At 42.2% G+C, this 22,362-nt stretch overlaps 1 protein-coding gene across 5 annotated transcripts in view; it reads right to left on the reverse strand.

The window, feature by feature from the left end:
* LOC119463630 (probable phospholipid-transporting ATPase IIB) overlaps positions 1–21,787 on the reverse strand; it is an 85,443-nt gene extending 63,656 nt beyond the window's left edge. The window contains exons 1-7 of one of the 5 annotated variants that reach the window (XM_037724455.2): positions 21,623–21,787; positions 21,418–21,468; positions 20,850–20,908; positions 16,410–16,565; positions 14,715–14,859; positions 12,507–12,620; positions 6,379–6,546 (exon numbers count right to left, since the gene is read on the reverse strand). In XM_037724455.2, the coding sequence (XP_037580383.1) occupies positions 6,379–6,546; positions 12,507–12,620; positions 14,715–14,859; positions 16,410–16,565; positions 20,850–20,899 (633 nt within the window). In that variant the 5' untranslated portion in view covers positions 20,900–20,908; positions 21,418–21,468; positions 21,623–21,787. Of the gene's footprint in view, positions 1–6,378; positions 6,547–12,506; positions 12,621–14,714; positions 14,860–16,409; positions 16,566–17,296; positions 18,221–20,833; positions 20,909–21,417; positions 21,469–21,622 lie in introns of those variants that run through there. The other 4 variants (XM_037724459.2, XM_037724464.2, XM_049668331.1 and 1 more) reach the window with 4 other exon arrangements.
* Positions 21,788–22,362: the final 575 nt, after the last annotated feature.

Consider the following 22,362-nt stretch of genomic DNA (forward strand, 5'->3'; position numbering starts at 1 on the left):
CCAAGCATGTAGACACGCTTTGTACTATCGCGCGCACCTCGCGATGAAGCCGGTTCTCTTCAAGTTCGACAGCTTTGCACCGAGTCAAAACGAAACAACTGTTTGCCGCAACCGCTGCGGAAAAAACCGTGACCGCTATTGACGCGATTATGAACGGCGACTTTGCGATGCTGAAGGCACGCGCCTGACGCACGCACCGAGTGTGGACAAATTAACTACCATTCGCTGCAACAACTGCAGTCGAAACCGCGGTCGCTACCTATGCGATCATCGATGGCGACTACGCAGTTTTTTAGGCACGCGGCCGACGCGCGTATCGAGTCCACAACCGCTGCGGAGAAAACCACGGCCACTATCGACGCGATCGTGGATGACGACTACGCAGTTACAAAAGCCCGCGGCCAACGCCCTGTTATACGCGGCGCAGTGGCTGTGGCAATGCAGACTCCGCCGCTTTGTTTCGGTTGGACGCTAGTGCCGTTCTTGCTCTTTTGTGTCGCACATTTGTGGCGCTCCTCGCTCACCGAGTTCCGAAAGTAGTCCGAATTAACTGATGTGCTGCCAAATAAGTCCGAATTAACGAGTTTGATTGCGTTGAATAATGCATACGCAGACCAGGACTAGAGGAAGAGTCCGAATTAACCTATTTTCTGAATTAACGAGGGTCGAATTAACGAGGTTTTACTGCAGCTCCAAACTAAATTTGCGGAACACTGCTTAAATTGACAGCGTCGCTCGCGCGATATCTGCACTTCACGACACGCATCGCGACGGGTGCATAGAAACCGCGTTCAGTGCAAAACGCACCGCTGATAAGCAGCCGAACAAAGGGTTTCTCCGTCGCCTAAACAACCTACGCGTGCATTTTTTTCCATTCGTTTGCTCCGCGTCTCGTGTTCCTCCTCCGCATCGCCCTTGTTGATCTCCTCTCCCATCGGATTCTATGGGTGGGCGCACTGTTGTATAGGAAAGAAGATGAGGATGGTGGCGCGGGGACACAAAATAAAGAAGATGATGTTCAGGCATCGGATGCATCGTTCCTCTGTGTTCTAAATACAACATATTGGCGACGAGATTTTAACCCATGCAAGTGCAACAGTCCTGGTGATTTCTGCTGCATCACCACAATGAGCATTCCGGGATTGCAACCGCCACCGCCTTTCCTGCCTTCGCCTGGTCATCCGGCCGTCCCATGGGACCAGTGGAAGCAGGCCTTTCAGACGTACATGGTGGCTTCTGGAGCTTCAGAGCTTCCAGCCGAACGCCGAAAAGCTATCCTGCTCACCTGCCTTGGTATGGAGGGGCAGCGGATCTTCTCTACACTGAAGCCAGCGGACTTGCAGTCTGGCTCTGCTCCCGCTACTAGTCCTTCGAGCACAGGTGACACCGGGTCGACGAATGATGCGTATGACTCTGCAATCGCCCTGCTTTCGGATCATTTCAAGCGTTCAGTCAACGTCATCGTGGCTCGACAACGTTTCAGTCGCCGTGCTCAGCATGCAGGTGAGACAGCGGAAGAATACGTCTCTGCTTTACAAATCCTCATTGCTGACTGTAATTTCGGAAGCCTCGCTGATGAGATGCTACGTGATCAGTTTGTCTCGAAAACAACGAATCATCATTTACGTGAGCGGTTACTTTTTGAGGGCTCATCACTGACGCTCTCACGAGCTATAACAATAGCTAATCAGTACGAAGAAGCTGTGAGTCATGCTAAGGAATTTTGCGACGATGCTTCAGTTCATCACGTTAAAACAGCGCAAAGCTCTTCTCGGTCTTCTGAACAACCAAATGAACGCACAACTTGTAATAAGTGCAAAGCTAAAGCATCTGAGCATCCCGTACAAGGTGCCACGAACCTTCGAGCTTGCTATCGTTGTGGAGCGACTGATCATCTTGCAAACAGTCCTGCATGTAAGGCCCGCAAGCGCAGATGTCGTCGCTGCGAGAAGATTGGCCACTTAGATTTTATGTGTAGGTCGTCTGGATATTCAGCTAGAGTTCGACAAGTTGATGACGACGACGACGCTAGCTCCCAGAGTAGCGGAAAAACAGTTTGTGTTGTCAATGGAAACAAGCATGGCATTTACGCATCCGTCGCTGTGGAAGGTCACCCTATCTCGTTTCTAGTTGATACGGGATCTTCTGTCACTATCCTGACTGAAGAACTCTATCACCAGTTTTTTGCAAGCTCTTACCCTTTGAAACCTACCTCAGTGCAGCTTTTCGACTACTCCAAGTCAAAGATAAGAGTTCGAGGATGTTTTGTGGCTTCAGCTGCGTTCCAAGACAGAACTGCTTGTATTCTTCTGTATGTGGTATCTGAAGGCACCACTGTACTGGGCTTAGACGCCATTGGGGCACTACAGATGAATATTGAAGGTAAATCGCTTCAGTGTCTTGCATTGGCCTCCAGCACTCCTACATTGCCAGCTGAGCTACGTTCAGAGTATGACAAACAGCTCGGACTTGCCAAAGGATTCAAACACAAAGTTAAGGTTCGTGATTCCGTGCCACCCGTTGCCAGCAAGCTACGACGGCTGCCGTTTACCCTTCGGGAACAAGTGTCGGCTGAATTGCAGAAACTTGAAGCCCAAGACATAATCGAGCGCGTTGACGCCTCTCAGTGGGTTTCTTCTATAGTGGTTGTTCGCAAGAAGGATGGTTCAATACGAATGTGTGTTGATCTGCGAGAGCCCAATAAAGCTATAATTGTTGACAGCTTTCCACTACCACAGACAGACGAGCTGCTGCACAGCTTAGCTGGCACCAAGCGATTCTCGAAACTGGATTTGGCGTCTGCCTACCATCAACTAGAGCTCGATCCTGAGAGTCGTGATCTGACTACCTTCATCACGCACGACGGGCTTTTTCGTTTTAAGAGAGTATGTTTCGGCTTGACTTCAGCCCCATCAGCATTTCAAAAGATGATGCATCTCATACTGAAAGGGTGCAAAGGTGTACTTTTCTACATCCACGACATTATCGTATATGGTCGTTCTCGAGAAGACCATCTTTCAAATCTTCGCATCGTTTTGCAACGACTTTCTAAAGCGGGCCTGAAACTCAACCAGAAGTGCGTTTTCGACATCACGGAACTAACGTTTCTGGGACATGTTGTGAACGGCAAAGGACTCTTTCCACTAGCGTCATCTATCCAAGCGATGAAAGAAGCTCCGGCGCCTTCAAACATCAATGAACTTCGTTCCCTGCTTGGTCTGGCGGGATTTTATTCCAAGTTCGTTCCCCATTTTTCGGATGTTGTGGAACCTTTACGGGCATTGCTTCGAGGCAACGAGCCATTTGCTTGGACGCCAGCTGCCGAAGAGAGTTTCGTTCGATTGAAATCACTGCTGACAACTTGCAAGGTTCTACATTTCTTTGACCCGAACCTACCCGCCATCGTCACGACCGATGCCTCCGGGTATGGACTGGGCGCTGTGCTGCAACAAGATAACAAGGGAATTCTACAGACGGTTGCCTTTGCCTCCCGTACCTTGAGCCCACAAGAGAGGAAGTACTCTGCAGGCGAACGTGAAGCCTTAGCATGTGTTTGGGCCTGTGAACATTGGCACGTGTACCTTTGGGGTCGCCCCTTTGTCTTGCGAACCGACCACAGTGCTCTTGTCACCTTGCTGTCAACCAAAGGTGTTGGACATCGGCCATTGCGAATTTCACGTTGGTCAGCGCGACTTCTTTGTTACAACTGCACCGTAGAGTACCGTAAGGGAAGCGATAATGTGGTGGCTGATGCGCTCTCTCGACTGCCTTTGCAAGGAGAAACCAATGAGGTTGCCGAAGATGAGTTTGTTTGTCTTCTTTCTCCGATGTTAACCATTGCAGAATTACAAGCGGAGAGTGCATCTGACAGTACAATCGCAAAAGTCATGGACTTTGTTTTGTCCTCTTGGCCGGATAAAAAATCTCTGGAAGCAGAGCTAATGCCATATTTTCATGTACGTGCAGAACTATCCATTGTACACGACTTGCTTTACCGTGGTGACAGGATCGTAGTTCCAGGTACCCTTACTCGTCGTTTGATGGAAGTCGCACACGAATCACACCCGGGGATCAGTCGTACGAAAAGCCGTTTGCGAGAGTTGTACTGGTGGCCTCGAATGGATAACCACGTAGAACAACTGGTTAAAACATGTGTTGTTTGCCAGTCATGTGACAAATCAGCACGGCCAACCGTAGCACCTATGCAACCAGTAGCTTTCCCTGACAACCCTTGGGAGAAGATTGCCATTGATATTATTGGCCCATTTGAGCAAGCTCCCATCAAATCCACAGGCTGTAGGAAATTGTAACCATGTCTATATTCCTATTCTTACCTCCTGTAACCCCCCCCCCCCTTAAGTAATACCCCAACAGTTAAGGGAAAATAAATGATGATGATGAAATGACGTTATGCAGTGACGCTTATTGATTATCACAGCAAATGGCCAGAAGTTTTTTTTTTTCAAGACAGACAAGTTTCTACGGCGACGGTCAAGAACTTTCTGCTACAAGTGTTTTCTCGTGAAGGCTACCCGAGTGAAATAGTTTCCGACCACGGACCGCAGTTCAGCTCGGCTGAATTTGAAGAATTCCTTCAGGAACGTGGCATACGCCATTGCTTTTCTTCTGTTTACAACCCGCAAGCAAACGGGCTTGTAGAAAGGTTCAACAGAGTCCTCAAATCTGTTGTCCAGATGGCAGTATACGAGCGGCGTGATATCCGTGTCGCCGTGACTGACTATTTGGGGGTCTACCGCTGCACACCTCACGCCACAACGGGAGTTGCACCCGCCGTTTTGCTGCACGGACGACTGCCACGAACACGCTTAAGCATTGTTGGATTACCGGATTCTTCATTTCACGAAAATTCAGCACAAGCGATGAAATGGCTGCGCCAATGTGTCAGACAAAACCAAGCATCTTCCAAACTTTACACAGACTGCCGTCGCGGAGCCCGGACAAAACACTTTGCCGTCAGCGACTACGTCCGCGTGAGAAAGTCGTCAGTTCACGGGAAAATATCTTCGCGCTTTTCGAAACCGAAGCAGATTATTGAGCAACGAGGGCCAGCTTCATTTCTTTTGGATGACGGTCGAGTGTGGAACGCCTCCAAATTTCAAGCGATGCACCCTGAAGCTGCGGAGAAGTTCACAGGCAATCGACCTGGTATTCTAGAATGGCCTCTACCACTACCTGACGAGTCTCTTCAAGGTAGTGAATTTCCTGCGAGTGAACAACATGCTGACTGTCCATCTACGTCACGGCAAGAAATAGCAGCACAAGCCAGCAGTGAGTCAAGTACTCAGCCGTCTTCACTGCAGGACAGAATGACCGGCCAACCCCCACGGAAGAGCGCACGAGTTAAAAGAACTCCATTGAAGCTCAGAGACTATGCGTTACGCAAGCGATAGTTTTTTTTTTTTTTTTTTTTTTTAATCGACCGGGAAAATGTTGTATAGGAAAGAAGATGAGGATGGTGGCGCGGGGACACAAAATAAAGAAGATGATGTTCAGGCATCGGATGCATCGTTCCTCTGTGTTCTAAATACAACACGCACCTTGTTGAGAAGCGTGCTCGCTGCCGCCCTTGTCGGCGAGATTTTCCCGCGGAAGCCGCATTATAACCGGTATTTCATCTCATGCGGCTGCACTGTAAGCGGTATGCGTATACATGGAGTTCTATGGGAGGGTAAACGGGAGTCGGAAAAGGCCGCGTTGTAGCCAGTTCTGCACTATAAACGGTTACGTTATAAGTGGTCTATACTGTATATGCTTACCAGCTGCAATAAAGCGATTGTTGAAAGTTAGCGCTCGTCCCATGTTCTTCCTCGTCCTTGTGTCGTTTTAGCGCTATGAATCCCAGTTATAATTACAATGACCTACCAACACACACAAACTTCTTCCCTGCTAAAGGCACCAAGACTTGGTCGTGCCAGACAAAAAAAAGGGAAAAGCACGAGAAACACGAAAGAAGAAGAAATAAACTGCAAATGTAATATTAACAGCGTGGTGAAATAAGCATGAAATAAAAAAGCAAGGGACAATAATGTGGGTGGTTCGGTCCGCTCCCCCACTGGAGTAGTGGGCATTCTTTCAACATCACACACGTGTTCGGCTTGCCTATCCGAGGATTCAGTTCTGAATTAGCTAATTTAACTTATGGACAAAGAAACGAGAGGTTTCCCATGTGTTCATTTATGCCGTGCGTGATTGTTCTATATACACACACATATATATGCACATAAACGGGAGCATGTCTGGTTGATTCTTCAAGAAAGCATAATCTGATTTTACCATGATGGACACATAAAAAAGGAAAGAAGAAATTACATCAAATCTTTCCTGTAGGAAGTAACATAATGCCAAGCATGAATTTACCTTTTCTATAATGATGAGGTCAGAGACACGAATGTCTGAGCTGGGGATGCAAGTGACTCCATTGGCAGTTAACTTTTGGAACTTTTGTGAGTTGACCTCCCTGTCCCGTGCATATCTCCGGCAGTCATCAATAAACTCTCGTATCAATGTGACAGTCAGCACAAATCCCTAAATAAAAAAACAAAAATAAAGTGAGACAAGGTACAGCACAAATGCAGTAAATGTGCAGCACAAACTGCAGTACACTGGCTATGCACACTGAACCCAGCACATTTAAATAATCATCCAAAGCACCTCTGAAACACTCAATGAACTTCAAGCATGTCTCTAATAAGAAAGGGCCAACACAAGTGAACAGGATCCTGCAAAAGTACTCTTATTATGAGCCTAAACGCTGCTTTTTGTCATCTTTGTGGCTTTCCCTTCCCATATAAAATTCCTAGGACACTAGAAGCTCTGGTTCCCCACTGCTGAAGACTACACTTTACATAGTGGCAAATCACTTACAGAATGGCAGCACTCCCTTTTGCTGCTTTTGTTTGCTTCTCCATTTCAGTGCGAGTGTTTAATCTGGATATAACCAGCTATAGGCACAAAAAATGCAATGTTTGGTTCACTTTGTTGGCTATCCTTTTAATTTTAGTCCTTATTTTTTCATTGCTGTCGTTGACTGCTCTTTATGAAGCTTTGCTAGCCTTTAATAGGTTATTCTACTATTGAGCTGGTAATTATTGGCTGTGGCTACTAAAGAAATCCAGCTCGTCTGCCCAATCAGCTATACTTTTGCACCATATGGGGTGTCTTTTTTTTTTTTTTCACCATACAGAATGTTAAAAAATTGCCTTCGGCCATGGAGAAAGAAGTATTTAAGGAGAGGAATCTGCTAGGCTGCAATAGTGCGCGCAGGCGGCCCGATAAAGTCACGGTAGAGCGAGGAGGAAATGATGGCAACACACCTGACGTATCATCTGTTGTGCTGCGGTGAAAACTCCATTTAAATATTCTTGTCTTGCTTTAGCGCAACTAGGTTTGAGTATGAAGGAAAAAGGACAGACAGGTGACAGGATGAGCGCTAACTTCCAACTGGTTTTATTTCATTACCCTATTGTACATTATATGGCCCGCTCATAGCACACGTTACAAAACAATCGAATCAACAACCTTATAAGAAGCACACCCCAACTGTAGTTCACTGAACACGTGCCAACCGTCTAAGAAAGTAAAGTTCCTTGCCTGATAAAGATAAGGAGGGTGTACTCACACACACCTTAACGCATTTTGAAATGGCATCAGCCTCAATAATCTTGTGTGTCAGTTGATTTTGACTGCGTCCTATGATGATGCATCTGTCAAATAATGGTTTTGACCAGTATTTGACAAGTCTTGCAACGCATGGCAAGGAACCCGCTTGATTAAATTTTGTTCTTAACATTGTAACTATGCTCGCGCAAGTGATCATAGATACACCTTCAAATCTGTCTAATGTAGACACAATTGCATGACAAGGGAAACTTATATACCACTGCTCGAGTGCATTCAACATACGGTACCTGTTCATATGTCGTTTTTCACCCACTGGTTGCGGGTCCTTCTTGGGGTTAGTAAGTTTGCAAAGCCTGCCCAGTTTATTAGGAGCAGAGAAAACGATTCAGATGTTCGCTCTTTGTGCAACTTCATTTCAAATGGTGAGAAACATTGTGAATATATGGCACCACGCTTGTTTTGCTCCGAGCAGTCGCTGCATCGTTCTCCTGCCATTTGAGCTTCCGAGAATCTTTAAGGAAGCATTCTGCACGGACACCTGCACTGGCATCGATAGCCTGCTTTGGAGAACCGCTTGCTTTGCCCTTCAAACCTGTCTGTCCTTTTTCCTTCATACTAAAACTGAGTTATAGCTAAAGCAAGACAAGAATATGATGCACCAACTCACCCATACAGCAACACTTGCATTTACATGTTCTTCTATGTACACAAAAATTGTGATATTGTCTCATATATTGTAAATTTTCCCAGATTTCATTCTGTAACGTCAATAAATAGAAGTGGCGGACATTTTAGCAGCAGCTATTAATGAATACTGTCCTATTTACATGCTGTGCTGCACTTGAAAAGAGCTTCTAGTAGTAATCCTAGAGCAGACGACATCTGCTGACGCCGCCACAGTTGCATTCACTTGCATTCACTCACCCAGATAATACAGAAGTAGGCATAGTCCATTCCACACACTGTATTTTACCAGCGTCCTATGGATCGTCAGACACATGAAGCAATACCATCGCAGGAGTTTGCGGTTCCCAGCAATGGTCATTAACGATGCTTTCAATTATCTGAGGCATGGCGGGGAAGAACTTTGAAGAACAATCTAAATATGAACTAATGGCATAGAGGGTAAGTACCGTCATTCACTGGAACAAATCATGCCTAACTTATCAATCTTGTATTTTAAAAGACATACATTATAGATTGGTTGTTCCAAAAAAAATACATCATGCAGGTAATTGCTGTGCAAGTGATGCATTTTTTTTTTTTAATTTTTCAAGGCATTTGAAGCCGGCGAAGAGGTGCAAGAAAAACACCCATTCGTGCGGAAAGCGCTAGTGGTGAATCGCCATGCAACAGCCTTGAATCTGTGAGCCTCTTCATAGAGCGCACCGCGCGTGTTTTGCCTTCTTGGCGAGCCGACTCATGACAGAGGGTGATGGCGCGCCATGCCTGCCGCCGTGACTTTATTGGGAAGCCCGAGCGACCTCTGTTTCACGTCCTCAATAAATCTTGCTCCGTGCCTGCGGCAGATAGCGCAATTGTAATCTTGAGCTGTATTACTCGAAGTGGCGGACATTACTATCCACGAGAATTCGAAATGCATAATTGACTAATTAACAAACATTTGCTAATTAACTTTTCAATTAATAATTACTTCACGACACATATTACAATTTACGAGTTGTGATAGGTGAGTTTGCAAGGCACATTCACTTTGATTGAATAGTGGAAATGGCACCAGTTTAAAGATACGTGGCATCAAACTTGTGGGAGAATGCACTGCTGTTCCCCTTACTTTTTCAGGAAAACGTCATTTTATGCCTTTAAGCACAAAAGTAAATTTCGTGCTTAAATTGCAATAGAACTAATTCTCAGAATCACGGTATCCCAGAACTGAACCGAAAACCGAAAAAAAAACATTATTTTTGCTTGAACCGAAACTGAATTGGAACATTACGATTTTTTTCACTCTGGAGTGAAACGAAAGGAAAAAATAACTTTTCAGTTCAGGCTGCCTATCTTTTCTGGCTCTTTTCATCGCTGCAAGGCCTGCACTTGTGGCTCAACTATGTTACCTGATTTATAAATACACACAATCTCCCCGCGATTTTAAAAGCAGCGGAACTATTAGTACGGTTTTCAGCATAGTGCATCAGGGGGCAGACTAAATAAAGGTTTGTTAACACTGACAATATTTGCATAGCATCTGGCGCACAGACTCGCCAGTCTGTTATGCGTGCTAAATACCTGAGACAGTGCAGCACATATATAGGAACTTGTTGCTTGTCCCCTGAATGACTGTGAAGAACAGGCGTTGATCTCTTTGTTAGTGCCAATTAACAACAGGCTGTTCAGAGAAAACTTGTTACTGGGCCAACCACCAGACATATGAATGAAATGAGTCCCCATCAAGGTTCTCAGAATATTTAACACAGGCCTTGATTCATGGTTGTGAACTGGCCTTTCGCACGCCTGTCGTCATCATTACTCCTCCAGTCCCCTATTTTTCTCTTCTTCCCTTTCCCCATGAACAGAGTAGCAGGCTGGAGGACTCTCCTCAATATATTCCCCTCTCTCTCTCCCCTTAATAAAGCTTTGCTTCACATAAGATTCCAGCACTGGTGTTGGATCTGCATAATTCTTTTGTAACTACGTGCGGCCTGAAGAACAAAGAACAGGCGTAATCTCTCAGTGCAGCTCCTCAGTAGCGTCAAGTTGTACAAAATACATTTGTACTGTTTTTTTTTTTATAATGATTGTTCGGTTAGGCAAATAAAATTGAACCGATTCGAATCGGTTTGAACCATTTCCAGTGAACCGAAACGAAAACCGGAACGAAAAAGTTTGTTTGAAAAAATTAAATTATAGGGTTTTACGTGCCAAAACCACGATCTGATTATTATGCACGCCGTAGTGAGGGACTCCGGAATAATTTGGACCACCTGGGGTTCTTTAACTTGCACCTAAATCTAAGTAGACTGGTGTTTTCGCATTTCTCCCCCATCAAGATGCGGCCACCATGGCCGGGATTCGATCTGGCAAAGTTTCGGTCTGACACTTTGCTCAGGATGACACCAGCTTCAAGATATTAATTGCCAAAATTTGTGAATAAATACATAGGCAGTCTAGTTACTTTTGTGCTTCAATGCATAAAACGGCGTTTTGTTAAAAAAGTAAGCGGAATGCCAGGTAACTTTACCGCAAGTTTGATAGCGCATATCTCGAAAATGGTGTCATCCACAGACTTCTTTTAAGTGGATATGCCTTGCAATCTCACCGGCTACAATTTGTAAATTGCAACAAGTCCCTTAAGGTAATTACGTAAAAACTAAATTCGTTAAATTTTAAAAATTAGTCGATTATGCATTTCGATTTCATGTGCAAGTAATGTCCAACTCAAGGATTGCAATTGTGTTATCTGCCACAGGCAATTTTTAAAAATTGCTTAATCTCGTTGCAGAAACACCCGATACAGCAAAACAGTGCCATGTCTGCTTGTAGCACAACATACCAACTAGCAGACCAACAGAAAAATGCAAATGCTTCCAAACCAGTATAAACTATTACAATAATCTTTGTTCGGAAAACAGCTGAATTAAGTTGCCAACCCTAAAAAAACAAGAAACCTTAGTTTAAAAGCCTAGGGGGACATGCAGATGTTCTTTGCATTCTAAGAGACCGACCCATGTGGAATCAAACACTTCTGTTTATCTCATTTCTTTTCTCAGCTCACAATATCATAAGTGGAAAAAATACTCCTCGTTAAAGTCAGCATTTGTTAAAGAACCCACGAAACATCAAAATTTAGATCAATCTACGAAACGCTTTCGAAATAGAAAGCCTCCATATCTAAATGTCCTGTCATGCAAGGATGAATTTTTAGAAGTCTAAATAGTATTGTCCCCTTTTCCCCTGCTCAAGCGTCTTGGTGAAGTCAAAGTTATTCAATATTACTGATGTCGTTATGGATATTTATTGATCTTCTGTCACCATTTCCACAACAACCACTCTTTCCTCAAACCCCTAACCTTGCAGCACACGCTTCTTTCACTGAACTTTCTCAAGCCTGAGCACTCATGGCATCACAACACAACAGCAAGCACAAGCTTCCTGACATCACAAGCTACACAGTATGGTGACGTTAGGCAACAGGCAAAGCAGAAAAACTGCTGCATTCGAGGTTAATGTAAGCCCAATGCATTAAGCAGGTGGCTCTGTGCTCATGCCATTCTACTGCTGAGAACGAGATCATGGGTTCGATTTCTGGCTTCAGTGGCCGCATTCTACTTAAGGCAAAATGTAAAAACAGTTATGTAAGAGGCCCCAGGTAGACAAATTTAATCCTGAGTCTCTCTAGGTGTCTCTCATTGCCAAACTATGGCTTTGGGATGCAAAAACCCATCAATTTTCTTCTTCCTCATTATTATCATCATTATTATTATTGCTAGTAGTAGTAGTAGTAGTAGTAGTAGTAGTAGTAGTAGTAGTAGCAGCAGCAGCAGCAGCAGCAGCAGCAGCAGCAGCAGCAATAGTAGTATTGGGAGATTTACAAATTGGAAGCCCAAAGTAAGGGGACGCTATCAGCCAGGCGTACAAAAGAATGAAAAAAGGATACAAAGGAGTTTCGTTTATTGAGTACGCAAAGCTGCAGTTTCCCTTAGCTGTACAAGAGTCAGATAATTTCTCCTGAGAGAAAGGAATCCTGGAATTATACCAGCCTGGAGTACTACACTATGCTGCCTTCCAATAAACCAAGTATTCGTGCTTTATGGCACACACCGCAGGCAATAATTACTGTTAGCCACAGTAATTATCTCATGCTCAATAGCAGGACTGAATTCCAATACAAAGAAACATGAACTCACAAGGGGACCCCAGTAGGTGTAGAGATATCCGATTCTTATGTCGGGTATGAATTGAGACAAGCACACAACCAAGAAATAAAGGTTCAGAAAGAACTTGAATTGATTAAATAAGACCTGAAAAAGAAGAGAGAAAGAAGCAATATCAATTTTTTTTTTAAGAAAGAAAAAAAAAAGCAATGGCTCAAGCTGGGAAGCCACTGAGGACCAGACTTTGTCTCCACACATATCACCTTTATTGGAAGCTTAGCTATTTGCCATTTAAACAAAGACAGGCACAACTTTTGTCATTACTGTGTTTTTTTAAACGAATAGCTGCAAACTCAATAGTATGGTATGAAGCCTAATTCCTTGACTGCTGCAACAAATAATTACTACATTATATTTTAACGCAACTGGTTCAAAATGTGTGCCAAGTGCAGCATGGCTTCAGGAATGAAGCCTCAACATGTCCCACCATCTCTACGAGCTCTATGGCCTCACCTGCAGCCTTCTTTATGCCCAAAGTCATGCCATGCTGCCCTTGGCATACATTCGAACAGGTCATTTTAAAGATTGCAGCACTTGAGGAGTTGAGACTTCAAGAAACATAATTGATATCGATGTATTAAAGCAAAAAAAAAGTGATGCTGAATATTTTCATGCCAATGCTCCTTTAACAATTCTGCAGGCTTTCAGTTTTACTTTTACTACCCTTGGCAAAACTCTATAAACAAATTTTGCAAATTGGCACATCCATACTTTGTCACCTTCTTACACAATCACAAGGCACAGCTGAATGTGAAAAACTGTTGCTATACAGTCAAATGTCTCTACAATGAAATGACCTGTATAATGATGGTTGCCGCACGTCCCCCACCTGCATTCTTATCTCTCACATGTATTCCGAACACCCCTACAGTGAATACCACTACAACAAAATTTGCCACTACATTGAAGAAGTTTAGATGTCCCTGATGCATGATTTGTTGCTTTACAACAAATGCGTACAGTGGCGCCACCACTGGCCTCTGCAGCCACCACTTAGCTGTGGTACAAATAGGAAGCACCAGTCGACACCACAACAAAGACTGTGCAGGAAAGTATCGACACAGAGTCCCCCAGTGGCTATGGTAGCCCCCTCACCACTGCCAATGGGGGGAAAAAAGAAAAGGAGCCCATCCGGCCGAAAGGACTAACACTGATGACCTGCACTAGCATGGCCTGTCAACAAAAAAAGCAAAGGCACAACAATCTTCGCAAACTACTACTCAAAGGCTGGCCTTCACTCGCAACAGCAATTCTGACAATTTGGAGCCAATAGTGGCAATCGACGCTCTGCAGATCTACCTTCCACTGCTGCCTAGTTTTTCCATAGAATATGCTGTGAACCTCAATGCTACAGTCAGCTGCAGTCAAACATTTTATCAAAGTGCGCAGAAAAAAATTACAGACTTCCTTAATTAGGTATTACTGAATTCACTCTAAATAAAGTTTTTCTTTCGCTACCCGTCCTTAGCCTCCTGTCAGGAGAGGTACAGTGTGTGCAATCTTTACACTGAAGTTAAATGTCTAACAAAGGATTTCAGAGGTCCTGGGTGCTTTGTTATAAAGACATTTGACCGCACAATTTCATGAGAATGAACAGACTTGACACTTTCCAGTCAACAAAAGCAGACATGGTAGAGTGCCCGTTGACATGCTAGGGTGCCCTTGAAGAATCCAGAAAAGTTATGCTCCAAGGTTAAATGCCCGTGGCACGAGGGCAGCCCCACTTTACATCACGTACCAAGGGGCTGCACACAAAAGCCACTGACACTTAACACAAAGTTAAGCATACAGAAAATCCTAAACCCGGAGCAGTGGGAGGCACAACTGTCCAGCTCGGACCTGGAGCAGCTGGCTAGCCTGGATCAGGTCCGGTGGGCGGCTAAAGCGAGTGGGGCCCTGGACTAAGGGACTCCGACCACCTACTGCCCAAACCCTCTTTGCCTTTTCACCAATAAGTTTTTATCTATGTATGCTCCATAGTGGAGGGGAAAAAATGAAGGGGGGGGGGGGGGGGGTGCTGTGGTGGATTGGGGCGGCAGACTCATATTGAAGAGTGGTAAAAAATATTGGCATTAATGTTTCTTTGTCCTAGACTCCAGAAATTTAACTTCTACTTTTGATTCACTCCCTCTGGTTTCTCTGGTTTCTGCAATTCTTTTTATATCTCAACAAAGTACTTACCAAAGGAAAAAATGTGAAGATGTTGTACTTTTGGTTGCATATTTTGTTAGGTGGGAATTTTTCTGATGGTGGTCTTCCCAGAAATACTGTTCTTGGCTGGTACTCATGAGCACCACAGCAGCCCATGCTGAGCTTTCTACAACAGCTGCATATTTGCAAAAAAAGTTAAGTTTGTTAGCATAAAAACTGTGCATTTAAACACGCTTATGATACATTGCATCCCATCAGTAATAATTATGCTTTATGTGCTGTACTCAAGGCATTGCTATGGACATTTAATACCCCATTCAGATGGGCAAATTTTTTCACTTCGCATCACTGAATAGCTACTTAGGGAGAGAGGACCAAGTAGCTTGACATATCAGTTCAGTTCCAAGTTTATTCACTTTTTTTTTGCATACATGATAACATCATTAGTGATGTTTTTACATTCGGTAGTCCCATAGTTATGAAACTGCCTGGGGGGGACCACCTAATACTATACATATCAAGTACAGATTGCAGCATGACATAAACGAAGTACATAAGCAATAAATATTAACAGAAAAGCTAGGGGAAACACAATAATACAATAGTAAATGCAAACAAATGAAATAAAAACATGATATAAATTTACGGCAATATACAACAATTAGTGTGAGCTGGAAAACATATGCAACTGAAAAAATAGTGCAGGCTTCATGAAATTATTTAATATATAAAATTCAATAAAACAAAAAACAAAACTACTGTACAGAGCGGTGACGCAATAAGCGAAAGCAAAATTGATGCTTCCAGAAGCAATAAAAACACATACAACTATCTTTTACATGGTTTACACATGCAAAGCAATGGGAAAAAAAAGAAAAAGAAAAGAAAAACGGAAGCAACAGGCAATATAAATGAGATAAATGTAAAAAATTATTCATTAGTGCAATTCTTCATATAACATTGCCCAGTAGATACTTGTGGAGTTATAGAAACCTGTGTACCGATGATGATGATTTAATTTCATATGGTATAGAATTCCTAAATGTCCCAGAGAAGACAGCAGTTAATTTTCCATAGTTTGCTCGAACACGGGGAAGAAGTAACTTATCGTTTGCAGAAAACCTGGTAATGTTAGCATTTTTGAGTAAATAATTCGGAAAAACTGCATCAAACTATGTTTTCGTACTTTTAGAATTTAATGTGATTGAGCATGACTACGTGCACATTTAACATAAAAAAAGGCATTTTCACACTAATCTATTAGCTCTACTATACTATTTTTAAGCAAGTTTTTTTTCGTATTTTTATTTTTCCTTAATGTTTGTCCTGTACACCAACTAGGCATACCTCCATACTGAAACCTTACTGTACATGCTAACAGTCACGAACACTTTTTATAAAAGCTCTGTTCAGATGTACTTGACATGTATAGAGCATGACTATGCTCTCATATTCTTGGAGCACAGAATATTAGAAAAATAGCCCTTGGCACTATGTGACCACTGCAGTGTGCAGTGGTCACGGGCAGTGCCATGCGGCAGCCCTTCAAGCCATCACATTTTCATGCATCACGCAAGCATCTTTTAATTTCAGGCATTTTGGTGCATGATGTGCCTCAAAGTAACATTAAATATGTAAATATTACTTCACTTTGCAGCATTTAATAAAGCAATGTTCAGATGTATGGTAAGTAATTTATGTTTCTTCTTTTTTTTTTTTTTTTACCTCTGGAATGCTGAAGTCAGGCAACTGCAGCAAGTCATGGTAGTCTTCTTGCAATGTCGACTGGCAGAACGTTTCTCCAACAGGCTGTCGCCTTCTCCAACATCAAACCCGTCGTCACTACTTAGGCTTAAACGTGAACCAGATCCTTCATGTGATCTAAAGTTAGAAACTTTCAGTTACTACTCAGCAGTGGTAGTCAACACACACCTACATATTATAAGCTACCATGCCATGGCTAAGTACAATCTAAATATTTTCGAGCATGTTAAACTGTATATTACAAGCCACATCAGCATAGTAACTGCATCAATGAGATATCTTAGTAAAAGCTCATGCTCCAACACAAATTACATCAACTAAATCTGAATGCTCTCAGTTCTAAACAAAAATCATGCTACACCAAGTGAAATCAAGACTGAAAACTTGGTATTGCAACACTCGGCCATGACCAAAAATACATTTGCAAGCAAGTAAGCACAAATCAATGAGCAGCATATACATGTATATTTTGCACCTTGACTAAGTATTTTTTTTTTTTTCGAGCCAGAAACATTTTAATTTTTGTGTGTGCAGTGCATGTGTTGCAGGAAAAGCACTACCTTCTGTTTTCAGTTTTTTTTTTACATGAGAACACGAGTACACATATAAGTTTGAAAAATATAGAAAGCATCTGGAAGGTTCACTCAGTTTTGCAAAGCTATTAGCCTCGAGGTAATACTGTGATGCCATTTCTCAGGCGTGCTGCCACTGCATCAAAAGTATATTGGAGCAAATGGCAGAAGGTTTAGAGCTGTTTTCGTGCCAGGTGCACCTGACCTGATCATGTAGGAATTCATTTTTTTTCACAAATTTGCTAGTTTTTGCCCAAATATATTTATGAGGCTTACTGGCTGATTACTTTTCATGAACAGTAAGGAATTCTCTCTGCATTGCATATGCTGCGTCATCATGTCCTGACATCCGCAACTGCTGCTGTCAAAATAGCCGCACTCTGATAAAACTGCAGCTTTTCTGAAAGGTGGACAATCATTACTGGCATATGAAATATTTCTACATCATGTCTGCAACAAAGGTTATTCATTGAGGCACTAGTGGAGAGTCTGCAGCATGTGCTGCACAGATAGTTCACAAGTGAGCAATGCAGTTCATATTTGTTGTTACAAGTGGATTGCAGCTCGCATTATTAGCCATGATTTCAGATTTTCACCAAGCAACTTGTCATATGCACGGCAAGAAATCTTTCAGAGCATTTTGCATTCGAAAGAAAGCCTGTAGATTTTTGAAGATGCAGATCTTTTTGGGCCAGCATAGTGTGCTGCCAAATACAGTACATTACAATAGTGAACTAATGTTTTTATTGCCTTTATCTCATTATATATTTTTACAGCCACCAAATATATAGTGTATCTTGCCTTCACAAGCCAAAGCAGTCACCCACAGCTATGTTGCTGCTTTATGCTGGCGATTCTAACAATCAAGCAGCCACACTGAAAGACCCCGTCATGCTAACACTTCCAGTAAATAAGCATGTTTATATATTTTAATTATCTTTACCAGCTTACATATTTTATAACTTCCACTAGCGGCAAAAAGTGTCGTAAGGCTAAGACACACAAGTTAATTTTTTGTTGCCTGAAGCACACAGAAAATGACAGCTCCTAATTTGTACAATAAAATATTCCTAGTGAAGTATTTTGCCCATTAGACAGTGCACAGTTGTTCAACAGCTCAAATAGCAAAACTTAATGCACTATGTTGCCCTGTCAGTACTTGTGAACCATGCTTGGTTGCCTACGTCCAACACAGACCCCCCCCCCCCCCCAGTACGGAACAGTAAACTACAATACTAGACGCATTGGTAATGAAATTCCTTCTGTTAGTGTAGTCATATAACCCTTTAAGCAGACAAGCTAACTGAACTCAAGATAGAAAAATGCAGCGAAAGTGCAGTTTTGTGGTAGATTTGTTTCCATTTTTTTCCCATTATGATTATGTGGTGAGCCCTTGTCATGTGATCCTATCTAGAAAGCCGTATTGACAGCAGAATCAGAATCTCAAGTGAGGCCAATTTGAGACCAATATGTAACACCAATCCACAAACTTGAAACATTTTTTTTAAAATAAAATTGGCTGGTACAACACCAGATAGCTTTATCTTGAAAGACATATATGGCTTGCATTCAGCTAGCATATGCATGCCGTTAGCATTCTGACAAGACAGCTAGGACTCCTACTCATTCAAGATTCTCGCATCCTCAAATCTAAAGCTCTCTAATCCAACTGAAAATTAATAAAACAAATCAGCTAGCAAGGCCAACAGTCAGATAAATCAAGAAAATCATTGCTTACCTTAGCTTTGAATGAACACAGGCCTCAATAAGCCCTCACTTACACTAACTACTCTTACAATAAGGATATTTAAAGGTATAGCATGAAGCAGTCACTTGTATACATTATTGCATTATTGCAGGTTTTTTCTGTTTTTTTTTTATTTTTTTCAAACATACAGAGTGATCTCGTTGATACAATATTCACGGGAACCAGAAAATAAAGCGTATCATCCGAAAATCGTATCATCCAACATATTATCCAACCAAATGGGGAAAAGAAAAAAAGCATATCATCCCGAAAAACGTATTACGCAGAATCGTATCAACGAGCTTCCTCTGTAATTGCATTTATATGATTGTATTGGGTTACAATAGTGAATTAGATATGACTGAGGGCTTCAACAGCAGGCAGATCCGTACATGGAAATAGAGTACCGTAGTTATAACCCTCTAATGCAGGATGTTCCAGGAAATGCATCCGAAATTTTGCAAACATAGGAAAGATGAGATACTCAAGTGATTTCCTTGGGACGGCTTTTACCGCAGCTGCAGACATTTTAAAATAGCTCACGCTGGTAATTTGACAAGCAATCATACAAATTATACATGAACTTTTTCACTGAAAGAGTTATGATGATTCTTCCTAATGCCAGACTGAACCAAGAAAATACAGAATGCTGTATAACACCACAAGAGGAAATGTGCTTGGGAAATTCACTTAAAAGAATACTAAAGCAGATTTGAAGCATTATATGCTTCCCAAAACTTGAATCAAGTTGATATAAGTTAAAAGTTGAAAAGAGATAAGCATGCACAAAATAATCATTCCTTAGCAGAGAATATATGTCCTACGGCCTATAGAACATTCCTAGGGAGTAAGGTGCAAGAAATTACAGCAACACCAAAAAGCTTGATACAGTTGTCATTTTTAACCTCCTTGCAATGTATTCACAATGTCCACGTTACATAATATAAATATAAATGTCTCTGAATAATAATAATACATGCAGTACCTTACATGCACCAGCACATCAAGCAACATTATATGAGTGCAATCAGACCACCACAACACGAGAGGCTGCTCTATCTCATGCTCGTAGTGAATTAGTGTTGAAATGTTGTTTTGCAAGTGCAACAATTACAGGATAGCACAGCTTATATAGAATTTTCACCATGGTGCCTGCCATACAGCTCCTTTTAAATCAGTCCCACATATTTCAACATAGTACAATTATGACAACTTACAGCTGAGTACTAGATAAGTGCAAATTCTTACACCGGAATGTGACAGCTTCATATATCTGACAAAAACATTTTCAGCATTCAGCTGTTAATGATTCTACAACGACTACAGTTGCTGTATCTAAGAAGAAGCAAGCAGCAGAAAAAGTTAAAGCTATATATTTAGACAGCCTGTATGGTTGTGCTAATTAATGATAAAGTAAGCAAAACAATTAAACAGAATTGTCTACATGACCATGCTAATTAATTATAAATTTAATGATGTCATTAACTTTATAAAAGTAGCACAGAATGGCACTTTTTCCCAAAGCCATGCACCATGGCTGTAAAAAATACACTGGTAAAGAGATAATTGAAATCACATAATTTTGCTACTTCAAATCATGAAAAATTAACTATAGTTACAAATCTGCAAAAAGGATGAGAGGTTTTAATTTTGATTTTATTTCATTATGCTGCTCATGAGCATAACTTGGCTTTTAACAACATAGACAGTACTTCTCCCACAATCAAGATTATGGTTAAAGATTCTCAAGGGCTATTTTAATAGTTAAGTGCTAGCTTACCTGAACACTGACAAGGATCAGTTAGCACATTAACAAGGCATGTGACCTGCTGCACTGTTGCACAGCATTTCATAACAAGTAGCAGCAGTGGGCACAAATAAACATAGCAAAGCGTCACACAAATCAACTTCCCCTTTTTAAGAAAGAAAAGCTCGGAGTAAGAAAATGAACAAAAATGAGGAAACTAGATGGCCAAACACAGATTTGCAAGAACGAAAAAGCAATTTCTAAACAAGCGAAGTAGGATGCAAGCAACAAGACATCAAACAGATTGCGGAAATCGTACAGCATATAGACGTTACCGCTCATTTTTGCTTAGAAGTGCGAAATATTGAATTTTTCTTCGTTGCATTGCAAGTTTCTGCAACAAAAGCAGAACGGAAGAATAAAACATCTAAACTATATATATAGTGGCGGTCAGCTAGTACAAAATTCACTTTAGTAAGTGAAGCAATTGGCACCTACAAATTACGTTACAAACGAAGCTTCCAAATAGGTGAATGGAAACGGAAGCATGTGTCATCAAGCGTCCCATTACGTCGCGGTAGTATGTTAACATGTTCAGGTAAAGCAACATGTGCGCGAGGAGCGCATTTTGCCCTTCATAACTATAAGGTAGGTCCTATCATGAGAAATGGTAGGCATTTCACGCTGTGTAGTCATGCATGCCACACCCTTCCTAAACCACGAACTAACGGTTGTTCTGCGACAGAATTACGCCCGCCCACAATTAACATTTTGTAGCCTTGGACAACTACTGAACCACTATAAAAAGCAGCCAAGCTCATGCAGTGACACGATTAATGCTCCGTTATTTTCATTCGCTGGCATACCGCCCACCACCACAACATAACTGCCACTGGTTCTTACCTGAGCATGGTTCCAATGAAACTACGTTTAATGTCTTAGAATGCAGTCATCCTGAAACATGGAAATATCTGTTTAGCGCCGCTACAAAAGTTTTCCGTGGAGTTGCGCCTGACTACACAATAAAGGCCAGCAAAAGAGTAGTGCGACTGGACAACAAGCAACGAACACGACACAACACTGAGCGACTGCACACGATCACACTAACCTTTACCACAAATGCATCAAAACTGGTCAAAGTATTTATGACTATCACGCGCAGAACAAAAACAAAACGGCGTCATCAGCGACAGCCGCCGCAGAAGCTACAGCGAGAGATGCTCCCATTGGCTCCATATGTAAACGTAAACCGAAGCGTTGACCGAAGTCAAAGCCTACATCAAGGTCGCCATTTTTGTTTTATCAACGCTAGAAGTGACTACAAGTAGTAAAAAATACCTCCATTGAGTATTATTACAACATTACGTTAACTTTTGTTGTGTAATGTCCAATTCTATAACATTTAACGATATATTTTGTATATAACATACATTAAAAAAACTATTTAGCTCATATCAGAACCAAAACAAGTATTGGCGCGTGCTTTGAAATTTAAGCTGCAGTGAGTGAGTGAGTGAGTGAGTGAGTGAGTGAGTGACTCGTCGGGTTTAACCCCGAAAGCCGTACTTGAAAGTAAGTAGCCGGCTTCCGTCGCGAGCTTTCAAACTATATTTTTACGTCTCTGACTTTTCAGAAAGAGCTTCGTGTCATAGTGCCGTACAAAATGGAGGTCTTCAATACCACTGAACAGTTACCGTCGCTTAGAACGGACTTTTCGCGCGAATTTACGCATGCAGCGTGACTTCAGACGCGTCGTTTATTCCTTTTATTGCGATAGCAATTATATGGACACTTCCACCGCATTTCTGCCGTCGGCGTCGCCGTCGCCGTCGCCGTGAGGTTCCGTAT

Source organism: Dermacentor silvarum, chromosome 1, assembly GCF_013339745.2.
Source record: "Dermacentor silvarum isolate Dsil-2018 chromosome 1, BIME_Dsil_1.4, whole genome shotgun sequence".
NCBI classification, from domain to species: domain Eukaryota; kingdom Metazoa; phylum Arthropoda; class Arachnida; order Ixodida; family Ixodidae; genus Dermacentor; species Dermacentor silvarum.